This window comes from Podarcis vaucheri, assembly GCF_965113315.1.
Source record: "Podarcis vaucheri genome assembly, chromosome: 11".
In the NCBI taxonomy this organism is placed as follows: Eukaryota; Metazoa; Chordata; class Lepidosauria; order Squamata; family Lacertidae; genus Podarcis; species Podarcis vaucheri.
The window spans coordinates 62880592-62893654 of NC_138749.1; the positions used below are offsets into that span (position 1 = coordinate 62880592).

Genomic DNA, 13063 nt, shown 5'->3' on the forward strand with positions numbered 1-13063 from the left:
AGGGGACTTGGAAGGTGACTAATCCAGAATGCAGTAGCTAGACTGGTGGCTGGGAGTGGCCGCCGGGACCATATAACACCAGTCGTAAAGGATCTTCACTAGCTCCCAGTATGTTTCCCGAGCAAAATTCAGTGTTGCTGCTGACCTTTACAGCCCTACGCGGCTTTGGCCCAGTATACCTGGACACTGAGGTCCAGCACCGAGGGCCTTCTCTTGGCGGTTCCCTCACTGCAAGAAGCCAAGTTACAGGGAACTAGGAAGAGGGCCTTCTTGGTAGTGGCACCCACCCTGTAGAACGCCCTCTCATCAGATGTCAAGGAAATAAACAAGTATCTGACTTTTAGAAGACATCTGAAGGCAGCCCTGTTTAGGGAAATTCTTATTATGTTATTAGATATGTTGTAAGCCGCCCAGAGTGGCTGGGAAAACCCAGCCAGATGGGCAAGGTATAAATAAAATAATAATAATAATAATAATAATAATAATAATAATAATAGGCTTTATGTTAACCCAAGAAACCTATCTGACCTTTGTATCTATTGCTGCCAAAACTGAAGAAAAGAATGCACTGACCAATGTCCAACCCACTCATAGGTTTTTCATCTCTTATCTTACAATAAAATAAACGACGAGTCCCTTTTATTCTTCTTCATCCAAAATATCCAATTGATCTGGCAGTTTTCTTCCATTTCTATTAACACTAAGAAATTAGCCCATAGGCAGCTCACTGAGGGAAATGACTCATAAGTTCTGTTATTTGGCTCAGACAAGCCATGCACCTTGGGCTGTAGAAAAGGGTGTGAGATTATAAACCCTATTCCTTTGAAAAGGTTTGGAAACCTGCCACAAGACAGCTTCTTTCTCCTTTAGTGATGTCAGCAGACTGTCCTTGCCTGAACTTTCTCTTCTCCAACAAGAGCAAAATCTTTACCATCACTGATATGCCTCCCTTATATCTTCTTGTTCTTTGGCAATCACTCGTAGCCGAGTAAGATTGTCTTCCATAAACATGGTTTTAACAATGAGTTCGTAAGTGACCATGGAGGCCAATTCTGGATCCACACATTCTTCCACAGTGGGGACATTGGTTTCTGGGCGGGAGTTGATCACGGTGTGGATTTGCCAAGCATGCCGTCCTCTCAGCACGTTTCTCCCTTGCATCCTGAGTTCAAGTGTCTTCAAAGCCCATGACACCTTTGATATAGGCTGTTCTCCAACTGGAGCGCTCACAGGCCAGTGTTTCCCAGTTGTCAGTGTTTATACTACATTTTTTTAAAAATATGCCTTGAGACAGTCTTTAAACCTCTTTTGTCGACCACCAGCATTACGCTTTCCATTTTTAAGTTTGGAATAGAGCAGTTGCTTTGGTAGACGATCATCAGGCATCCGCACAACATGACCAGTCCAACGAAGCTGAGGCTACGAGTGATTGCCAAAGATCACATGCAATGACATATATATATGCTGCATATGAATGGCAGGGTGCTCTCAGCCTCTTTAGATTGTCTTGTGGGAAAGGCTGTATGAACTTGGGCAGCATGTTTTTCTTAGAAAAAAGTTGCCAGAACTGCCACCCTTCCGCCTGCGCCTGCCTGCCTCTCCCGCTGCCCGCATCCTTACCCCCGACCTCCATGTGCCCTGCGAGCCCTTCTGCAGTGATCAGTTTCAGATCATGGTGGTGGGCTTCTCGATGGGAGCAAGAGGGAGGCAGGAGGAGTGGGCAGATGCCATCAGGTCAGACTCAGCCAGCCACTGATGGGGGTGGAAAAAGAAAGGGAGCGGGGGGGGGGGCGGAGAAGAAATAACCGTGCAGGAGGGGAGGACAAAGACAACAGGGAGCAGCAGATTGAGCAAGGGGCTTCCACAGCCTCTGATTGGCTGCAGGAGCTTCCTGCAGCCAATCAGAAGCCGTGATTTGGTTTTTGAATGTTTTGGAAGTCGTACAGACTTCCAGAACGGATTCCATTCGACTTCCAAGGTACGACTGTATATGTATCCAAAGAACCTCTTTCAGGAGGTTTCAAGTCTCCAGGGCCAGATGAACTGCATCCAAGAGTATTAAAAGAACTGGCAGATGTGATCTCAGAACCACTGGCAGTCATCTTTGAGAATTCCTGGAGAACAGGCGAAGTCCCGGCAGACTGGAGGAGGGCAAATGTTGTCCCTATTTTCAAAAAGGGGAAAAGAGAGGACCCAAATAATTACCGCCCAGTCAGTCACACATCAATATCAGGGAAGATTCTGGAGCAGATCATTAAGTAAACAGTCTGTGAGCACCTAGAAAGGAATGCTGTGATCACCAATAGTCAGCATGGATTTCTGAAAAATAAGTCATGTCAGACTAACCTGATCTTGTTTTTTGACAGAATTACAAGCCTGGTAGATGAAGGGAACGCAGTGGATGTAGCCTACCTTGATTTCAGCAAGGCATTTGACAAGGTGCCCCATGATATTCTTGTAAAGAAGCTGGTAAAATGCGGTCTTGACTATGCTACCACTCAGTGGATTTGTAACTGGCTGACTGACCGAACCCAAAGGGTGCTCATCAATGGTTCCTCTTCATCCTGGAGAAGAGTGACTAGTGGGGTGCCACAGGGTTCTGTCTTGGACCCGGTCTTATTCAACATCTTTATCAACGACTTGGATGATGGACTCAAGGGCATCCTGATCAAATTTGCAGATGACACCAAACTGGGAGGGGTGGCTAACACCCCAGAGGACAGGATCACACTTCAAAATGACCTTGACAGATTAGAGAACTGGGCCAAAACAAACAAGATGAACTTTAACAGGGAGAAATGTAAAGTATTGCACTTGGGCAAAAAAAATGAGAGGCACAAATACAAGATGGGTGACACCTGGCTTGAGAGCAGTACATGTGAAAAGGATCTAGGAGTCTTGGTTGACCACAAACTTGACATGAGCCAACAGTGTGACGCGGCAGCTAAAAAAGCCAATGCAATTCTGGGCTGCATCAATAGGAGTATAGCATCTAGATCAAGGGAAGTAATAGTGCCACTGTATTCTGCTCTGGTCAGACCTCACCTGGAGTACTGTGTCCAGTTTTGGGCACCACAGTTCAAGAAGGACACTGACAAACTGGAACATGTCCAGAGGAGGGCAACCAAAATGGTCAAAGGCCTGGAAACGATGCCTTATGGGCACGTTTAGCCTGGAGAAGAGGAGGTTAAGGGGTGATATGATAGCCATGTTCAAATATATAAAAGGATGTCATTTAGAGGAAGGAGAAAGATTGTTTTCTGCTGCTCCAGAGAAGCGGACACGGAGCAATGGATCCAAACTACAAGAAAGAAGATTCCACCTAAACATTAGGAAGAACTTCCTGACAGTAAGAGCTGTTTGACAGTGGAATTTGCTGCCAAGGAGTGTGGTGGAGTCTCCTTCTTTGGAGGTCTTTAAGCAGAGGCTTGACAACCATATGTCAGGAGTGCTCTGATGGTGTTTCCTGCTTGGCAAGGGGTTGGACTCGATGGCCCTTGTGGTCTCTTCCAACTCTATGATTCTATGATTCTAGGATTGGTGTCATATGGTAGTACTCTGACAACTGTATTCCGTACCAATTATAACTTCCAGGTGATTTAAGGACAAAGCTCCATGTAGAACACATTGCCATACTACAAACACAACATCACTAGAGTATGGCCAACTGTGGTCAGTAGTCTCTATTCGGGAAGAGCTGAAGTTTGAAAAAGGCACTCCAAGACATGAAGGCCATCTGTATCTCTAGTGACCATTCTGGATCAAAGAGTACCTCCAGACAATGTACCTGCTCTTTTCAGAGGAAGAACAACCCTACTGAGAACAGATGCTCTACCTGATTTCATCAAGCAGAATGAGGTATCTTTCTCAAGCACCTCAGCTATTCCCCTGAGCTCTTTAGCTGTTCCAGTCCTCTGGCAACAACATCCCAGCAGAGGCAATTGTTTGTTGCTGGCTTAGGCTGGAAGCTGTATCATCTGGGAAAAAACTCCTCAATATCCTAAATCATTGTGCTCTGGAACACTTAGTCATCGAACCGACCAGAGCAGAGGCAAGCCTGGACTTAAATCTTTTTATTTTTATTGAAAATTTTAATTAAATGTTGTAATAATCATAGCAAAAGTAAGTTTTGAGTCTGAAATTATTACAAACAAGGATCGCCAGCATCCAAAAAACCGTAACAATGCAGTCACAGCTTGTAATACCTTGCACTGCATAAGTGTAGCTTTCCAGAATGAGTGTTGAGAAAATGAGGGCTGTAAATCTCTCATGTGACAATTTTCCTATGTGAAAAAAGGGACTCAGATCTCATCTGACTTATCCTGCTGGATTTCACCTTGGGCTAAACTGCACTGATGTTATTTTCTCAGTTAGTGCTATGTGCCATATTTCATGGGTTGGTATATCGTCTACTGAGTGAAAAGCCTTTCTTGGATTTTCAAAAGTGCACGATCTCCAGTCAAGCAGCAATCAATAACTATTATAATCTCTTCATGGACCACATACTGTGTATGATTGTATCATATAAATGTTTAGAGCACACCTTTCACTAGTAATTTCTTGTAAATTTTAGAACTCCCAGTGTGTCTGCATTTGACTTTTAACTTTGCTATCCCCATAAGCAAATAATCTTTATCTGCCTCTCTGTGCATCCAAAAATGTTATGTTTCTCTTAAATATACTTCCCTAATAACTGATTTCATGGCATCCCATATCCCACATCCCATACAAGGTTGACATCCAGAGTACTATTCATATAAAGGCATTCCTTTAACTTGGTTGACAATTTTTCTTGAATTACCATATTTTTTCACTCTATAAGATGCACCAGACCATAAAACGCACCTAGTTTTTGGAGGAGGAAAACAAGAAAAAATATATTCTGATTCTCAGAAGCCAGAACAGCAAGAGGGATTACTGCGCAGGGAAAGCAGCGATCCCTCTTGCTGTTCTTGCTTCTGGGATAGCTGTGCAGCCTGCATTTGCTCCATAAGACGCACACACATTTCCCCTTACTTTTTAGGAGGGAAAAAGTGAGTCTTATAGAACAAAAAATACGGTAATTGCTTTGACAATACTGAAGCATCCAATTGCCAAACTGGATTGTAAGACAATATGTTTCCCTACTTGACCTCTACAGTAATGGCTGCATGATCCAAAATGAGCACTGTACCTATACAGTGGTGCCCCGCAAGACGAATGCCTCGCAAGACGGAAAACTCGCTAGACGAAAGAGTTTTCCGTTTTGGAGGTGCTTCGCAAAATGAATTTCCTATGGGCTTGCTTCGCAAGACGACAACGTCTTGGGAGTTCCTGCTTTTTCCCCCTCCCCCCCCTTTTCTAAGCCGCTAAGCCGCTTATCAGCTGATCCGATCAGCAGATAAGCCGCTAAAAGCAGCTAATAGCGCTAATCCGTCAATGGGCTTGCTTCGCAAGACAAAGAGAATCACAGAACGGATTCTTTTCGTCTTGCGAGGCACCACTGTATATGTGTTTTGTATCTCAGTGAGTTAGAGATGAGGATGTAATTAACTGACAAATACATATTGTATCCCATGGAATAGAACCTAGTTTTATCAGTGGGGTGAAATTCCCTCCACAAATTGTACTGTGTGCAAAACCATGCAGCTTCTCATGTACTTTGAAATAATTATTTGTTTGGTCCACATACTGTGGCTCAGGTAAGCAGGCAATCACCCTGATGTGATGTGGCCCCGAAGAAATATGTTGCCACTGGAAACAGTGATATGTCTCTAAAATAAGTGGTTAAAAAAATACTCTCTTATTTTTAAAACTGGCTGAATACAAAACGTTTGTTTGATTGTGTTAATGAAATATGGAGTAAAGTATCTCTGTGTATAAAGAATACTTTGAATAGTTAAACCTCACAGAAATGCTGCCTATAATAAATGATATGTCATTTGAACGATGATGAACAAAATGGTATTGTCATTCTAGAAAAAGGATACATGCAATTTATGGGAATGAAATAATTAAGAGCCTCACATAAATTATGTCTGTATTTATCAACAATTTCTGTTTATTAGGACTTTGGAGCCATTAAGGTGTATTGGTTAAATACTCATGTACCACTCTATTAATTCTTCTCTGCTGCAGCAGCAATGAGTATATAATGAGCTGCTGTACTTTGAAATACTTATGATATTCATACTAACAACTCTAAGATGTGGTTACTGAGAATGCATACTGATCAGAAGCTAAACATCAATAAAGTCAGCAAATAAGTCTATGAGCTCAGTTTATTACACACTCTGCCATCATGATTTGCAATGCCTCAAGCAAACATGAAAAAGGAATATCCTGGCCAAGGGTCAAAGAACTGTAAAACTAGTTCTATGGGCCAATGGGAGCTTTAGAGTTATTTTTCTCAAACAGTAGCTCCCCAGCAAACAGAGAGGAGTTTCAGAAGCAACTTGTGACACCTCTCTTCTGAAACCCTAAACCAGTGTTTTTCAACCTTTTTTGGGCAAAGGCACACTTGTTTCATGAAAAAAATCACGAGGCACACCACCACTGTGTGCGGAGAGGGAGATGTCAGAGCCCCGCTGCTCTCTATGGGGAATCGGATGAGAGCAGACCGCCTGTCCGCTCTCATCCGATCCCATCCGATCTGATCCCCACCCAGGACGGATGGGAAATAGGGTGGACACAGTCCGGCGCCCGCCTAGTGGGCGAAAATTTGACTTCTTTTTTTTTAAACCTTAGGCTTATTTTTACTCATGACAATATTTGTTAAAAATATTACATCTGCCTTTGAGAAGAGAGGGTATCATATTTTTATAATGTGGAAAAATAAACTCTACAGACATCCCAAATTGGCACACAGGTGCTTTAAAATAACATCCTCTCACAGGATAATTCCAAAGGGGTGCTTTGCTACCACCCTGTTTACCCAATTATTCTTTAAACACACTGGACTGCATGAATGGGTATAAGACGAGAATACCTAAAAACAGTAAAATGTTTATTTTCTTAGGAAAAAAGGAGGGATTCAAACTGATTGTGGTCACAACGTCCATCTGTTTAACCTTGAAGTCCCCCCCCCCCGCGCGCTCTCCTTCCTCGGCGCCTCTCGCTCCCCGGAGAGGCCGCCCAGCGCGGGGCTCCCCGGAGAGGCCGCCCAGCGCGGGGCTCTCGCCGTCTGCCTGCCTGCGAGCTCGGCGGGCAGCGCCTCCGTCCGCAGCGCCCGCCTCGTGGCTCTCGAGTGGCGCTCGCCCGGGAGGACACGCTGGAGCCCGGGAGCTTCTTCCTCCGCCCCCCGGAGCCGGAGCGCCGAGGAAGGAGAGCGCGCCGGGGGGGGGACTTCAAGGTTAAACAGATGAGAGCCGCGAGGCGGGTGCTGCGGATGGAGGCGCTGCCCGCCGAGCTCGCAGGCAGCCAGGCAGGCAGACGGCGAGAGCCCCGCGCTGGGCGGCCTCTCCACACCGCCGCCGCGGCACTCCAGGCAACATCTCGCGGCACACTAGTGTGCCGCGGAACAGTGGTTGAAAAACACTGCCCTAAACAGCTCTTTGAATCTGGACCAGTATTTTTCATTTAAAAGCCATACACAGTGCCAGTAGAATTCACAGGCATATCAACAGTGTAAACTGATGCTACGATAAGCTAAAGATCCATCACCCTTGACATTTCTTTCTCCCTTGCAGAGTTTAAGATGCTTGTGGCATTTTATTCAGCAGGTTCAGAAGCCAGTAAATGGAACTTCTGGCAGCTCCCTCCAGGAATTCAGTTCACATGCATTTTTTAAAAAACAACAAGAAGAATTCTTTTAAGAAACGTGTCCGTTCATACTCCTGAAAATGTTCATCATAAAACAAATTGAGCTTGGGAGACCTCTCATAAGCTGCTTTTTCTAAGTGAACCAATAGCTGGGACGATAAAGTTTTATTTCAGCCAGAGCTAGGGCTCACCAAAGTTTACCAAGAACATGCTTTAATCTGCAATGCCAGGACACAAGAGCTAGTGTGTGTAAACATGTTACGTTGCTACACACGCTTTGCACACATTGACCTGACTCATACATCATGCTAAGTCAGGGGCTGCCAAACGTTTGTGGGCAGTGGGTTGGATTATTTTCTCTGAAAGTAAAATCAATAGTCATAAGTGAAGTGTCCAACAATTACTGAAAGCCCACACTATGACAGGAACTGGACAGAGCAGGAATGGTGGAGACTGCCTCCCAACCTAACAGTTCAGAATTACAACAGGGGTTTGAGGGAGATCACAGCTCAGAGGCAGATGAGGGGGAAAGCTGGGAAATAATGGGAGGAGGAGGAGGAAGAGGGAGCACCAGGAGGACAACAGAGGGTCTTTAGAAAGCATTCCAGACCCCATTCCCAGAACCCGGCGAGCCTTGAAAGTACAATGGTACCTCTAGATGTGAACGGGATCTGTTTCAGAGCCCCGTTTGCATCTAGAAGCAAATGTAACCAGCGATGGCACGTCTGCGCATGCGCCCGTCGCTTTTCACTGCTTCTGCGCATGCGTGTGACGTCATTTTGAGCGTCTGCGCAAGCGGCGAAACCCGGAAGTAATGCACTCTGTTGCTTCCGGGTTGCCGCAGAGCGCAACTCGAACACGCTCATCCTGAAGCACATTCAACCTGAGGTATGACTGTAGTAGAGCAGAGAGCTCAGAAGCAAAGGGCCCTCAGCGCCACCTGTAGGGGAGATGATGACAATGACGAAGGAGGAAGTGGGAGAAAAGGGGAGTGGAGAGTCACTCGGGACAACGCCATTATTCCAAGAGGCTGTGTTCCAAGCCTTTCTCTGTAAATATTGAATAAAAAGCAGATGGCAAGGACTTTTCCTTGTCTTGTCCGCTCCTGGGGATTGTTTCCTCCGGTGTCTGACACGCTTTAGACCAATAAAAAATTTAAAGTGAAACCATCTCATTTTCAGCAAGGTGAAAAATATCACCTGATAGGTACTAAGTTTAATGTTACCACTGGACCACCATTTAAGTAATTTCCCCCACATTTTAAATGTATATTTCGTTGCAGGTTTCAACGGATTTTCTCTTTAAAACCCTCACAGAAACAGGACAGCACAGACTTAGTTCCGTCCAAAGCTTATTTTCAGCGTGAACTCAGTTCCAGCACCTCTCAGGTGGGCACCATTGCTATTATAAAAGAACAAAAGTGAGTTTGTGGTGAGTTCTCACACCTCTAGAAAAAAGGCATTGGTCTTTTCTAGAAAAATAGCACTGGTTTTGTCCCCATGTAAAACTGGAACAAATTATCACTGTAATGGGCTCACTCATCCCTAGTCAAGATTAAATGTTGTATTTCTACAAATTATTGTGAAAAATGCTAGTTTAATGAATATTGGTTCTAGGGACACTTTACTAGAAAATTATTTACTGCTGCTCATTAAGAAGTACAAATGTATACACAACATTCCCATTATTTAAAGATAAACGTGTGGCCTCAATTTAAAATGGTGTTTGAGATGAAGAAAGTTGATGTGAATACTCTGATCTGCCACTTAATCTGTTGTTTGTTTAGTTCTTCTCTTAGGTAGACTTATCAAAGCATGGCTTAGAGAGTCTTCATAAGATCTATCTGGTCTTTCCATCCCATCCCACCCACACATCTGAATGTCAGATTTGTGCACACCAGAATCTGTACTTGAATCTAATTCAGGCTTGAGTGCCAGCTCCCACCCCACTTCACTGCATAAAGATGATGCTGTAAAGGTAAAGGGATCCCTGACCATTAGGTCCAGTCGTGGCCGACTCTGGGGTTGCGGCGCTCATCTCGCTTTATTGGCCGAGGGAGCCGGCATACAGCTTCCGGGTCATGTGGCCAGCATGACTAAGCCACTTCTGGCAAACCAGAGCAGCGCACGGAAATGCTGTTTACCTTCCCGCCTGAGCGGTACCTATTTATCTACTTGCACTTTGACGTGCTTTCGAACTGCTAGGTTGGCAGGAGCAGGGACCAAGCAATGGGAGGTCAACTCGTCGCGGGGATTCGAACCACCAACCTTCTGATCAGCAAGTCCTAGGCTCTGTGGTTTAACCCACAGCACCACCCGCGTCCCTAAAGATGATGCTATGTATGCCAAAACTCCAAAATACTAAGTACCGTATTTTTCGCTCTATAACACGCACCCGACCATAACACGCACGTAGTTTTTAGAGGAGGAAAATGCGTAGGCATGCCACCCATAGGCATTTCCTCCATAACACGCACAGACATTTCCCCTTACTTTCTAGGAGGAAAAAAGTGAGTGTTATGGTGCAAAAAATACGGTACATTTGAATGCAGCACCTCCAGAGTCTTACACTCCAAACTCTGCTTTCCCTATAGCAATTCTACTCAGAATCAGTTCTAAAGATGGAATTCTTTTCAGAGGTGACCCTAAATTAATTTAGACTAATAGTTTTATTCCAAGTAACTATGTTTATGAGTAGCATATAAGATAGCAGCATGCAAAGCATGATGAGCTATGTCTCTTAGATAGTAGGAGTCAACAGAATTATAATAAAGATCATTTGAGAAATATGAATGAAAGGTCTTTGATGAAGAAGTTGGAACAATAAACTTAGGTCAGCTCTTCTCATTGCTAGGCTATTTGTTAATCAAGATCTGAACAATTGCATAGTGGTATATTACTATTTTAAACATAATGCTGTTATAGCCACCAATGCAAACACTAGTTATTAATAAAACTTTCTAAGTTGTTTGTTTCTGCACCATTTGCTCAAAAAAATGGAAAATAATTTCATCTGCAATGATATTTACATTCATAAAACAACAACACAATATCTGGAAGGATTCTTTTAAACTTATCACCTGAAGCTACTTGTTGAAATATCAGACCAACTGTTTTACCAGCAAAGTGCCTCCTCAATCCAGTCACAATGAGTTCCTCGAAATAAAAACATGTTGGATGGGGAGGGCTGGGCATTGCCCCCTCCACCTTGATCTTGCCATGTTAAACAGCAAGGTCTGAATGTTTGCTTGAAAAGCTTACAAGTCACCCTGCATGACCAGCATTCCTGATCGCAGGGAGCCTTGAAAGCAAGCCAACTGATTTAATAGGTGAAAGGGGCAGGGCTGGCACGCACAGCCCCCGGAATCTCCAACACACTTTGACTTTAATAATGCCTGAATAGGGCTTGGGAGCCTTGAGAATAAGTATAACAAAAGATAGCAGAGAATTTTATACGGAAAAAAATATTATAAACAAATAAAACAGCAAATTAAAAATTTGGAAAAATTAGAAAGGTTATAGCAACAGTAAAAACTGCTTTGATAAGGCTCATTCAGAAGTGTTACCTTAAGAATCCCTAATAAAACTACACTGTTCTTTGTGTCCTTCTTAAAGTGAGCATTGATGGAGAAAGATAATATATCCTTTGGGAGGCCAGCATTCCATGTCTTGGTATCAAATTCCACCTTTGTGGAACTTCTGACTGGGTAGGGACAGAGAAAACAGCCTTAAAAGCAGAATCATCTTCTTGGGCACGTTTATAACCAAGGGAGTGATTCCTGAAATACTTTGACCTTTAGGATTTTAAGAGTAAAAACCAGAACCCTGAAATGAGCACAGAAAACCCTCACAACTAGTCATATTGACCAAGGATTGGCATAATGTTATGTAACCTGCTGACTCCAGACCAAACCCTTGTGGGCTGCTTTTTGCACCTACAGAAATTTTCAGACTTTGTTTGCTCCATATAAACTGCATTGCAGTAATCCAATTTGGGGAGAAAGGATGAAGCTTGCACTAATGTTGGTCAGAAAACCACAAAAGTACCATATCATCACTCTGGGATCTATGCTTCTTCTCAAGAAATTATAGCTTTAATTAAAGATAAATGCAACATCCTTCAAGAAAAGAATTTCTCTCTGCTAACACAGGTTCCCTTCTCCCTCTACCATGATAAAACCTAACGTGTTGGAATTCTAAACACAGATCCTGAATTGGTAACAGCTCATATGATCAAGTTTCATAACCTTTATTGCTTCACATAAAACAAAGTTATGGCATTCTATTTTGTTTACCATGAAATACTTTAGTCAAGAAATAGCCTATATGAACTTACCATGTACCACATACTTTGCCATTTGGGATCATTAAAATACACGGGCTGGATGGCACCAGGTTTGTAATCCCTCTTTGTCCTTATTTTTACAACCTGCTGTTCTATCCATTCCACCTGTCAATAAGGAAAACATGTGGTAAATACCAAAACAACACCATGGTTATCCTAAATAAATATATAAAATCTGCAGTTGTTTGTTCCAAAAAAGGAGCTGAATACATTTCTTGGTGCAAAATTCAGGTTGATGTACTACTTTTCTTAAAAGTAAGTGTGGGGGGGGGAGAGCATAGTGCCTTATATACTCTTAAAACAGGCTTTCAATCTATACAGTTGTTAAGAACGCAGGGTGGTTTTTCTATTATTACACGCAGAAGATCATGACAGAGAAGGAATGAATGCAGTCTACTCGCAACTTATGTACTTAATTTGCTTATCAATCAATCAATCAATCAAAGGGGGCAGGCTTCCAGTGGGGGTGGGGAACCATAGACAATCCCAGCCACCATTACACTCACCTCGGAAGAGCATTCAGCGGTGCAGAGAGTGAGTGTTTTGACTATATGCAGTTTTGGTTTTACATGCTATCCCCAGAACGTAAATCCCATTTAAGTTGAGAGTCAACTACATAGCAAACGATACATAAATGTCTGTTTAAAAATAATGATTTTGTATTCTATGTATTTATTGTATCCCAATTATACATAGCCTACTCAGATCTGCAAGTCCTTTCTGTGGAATTCAGAATCTTCAATAAGTTTCTGACAATAAGTAACTTAGTTTGAAAACATGACCTGGAACCTTGATCATCTTCTGTTTGGCATCCCTTTTAAGTTACCTGTTGTAATTTAACCTGCTGCTCATTGTTCAGCTCTTTACTTTCCTGGGAAATGTTTTTTTTAAAAAAATGCTTCTGAACATTCAGCTGTGCATGAAGTTTGATAAACAATCACTTCTGAAGTGAATTGCTACCTATTTTTTGTTCTCTTTC

The 13063-nt window shown here is 43.1% G+C and overlaps 1 protein-coding gene across 5 annotated transcripts in view; it reads right to left on the reverse strand.

Moving 5' to 3' along the window:
* Positions 1-13063, reverse strand: part of LOC309542668 (proprotein convertase subtilisin/kexin type 5-like) — a 169289-nt gene that overhangs the window by 111205 nt on the left and 45021 nt on the right. For all 5 annotated transcript variants that reach the window (XM_082241529.1, XM_082241531.1, XM_082241533.1 and 2 more), the window contains one exon: positions 12076-12189. In XM_082241529.1, the coding sequence (XP_082097655.1) occupies positions 12076-12189 (114 nt within the window). The remainder of the gene's footprint in view (positions 1-12075; positions 12190-13063) is intronic.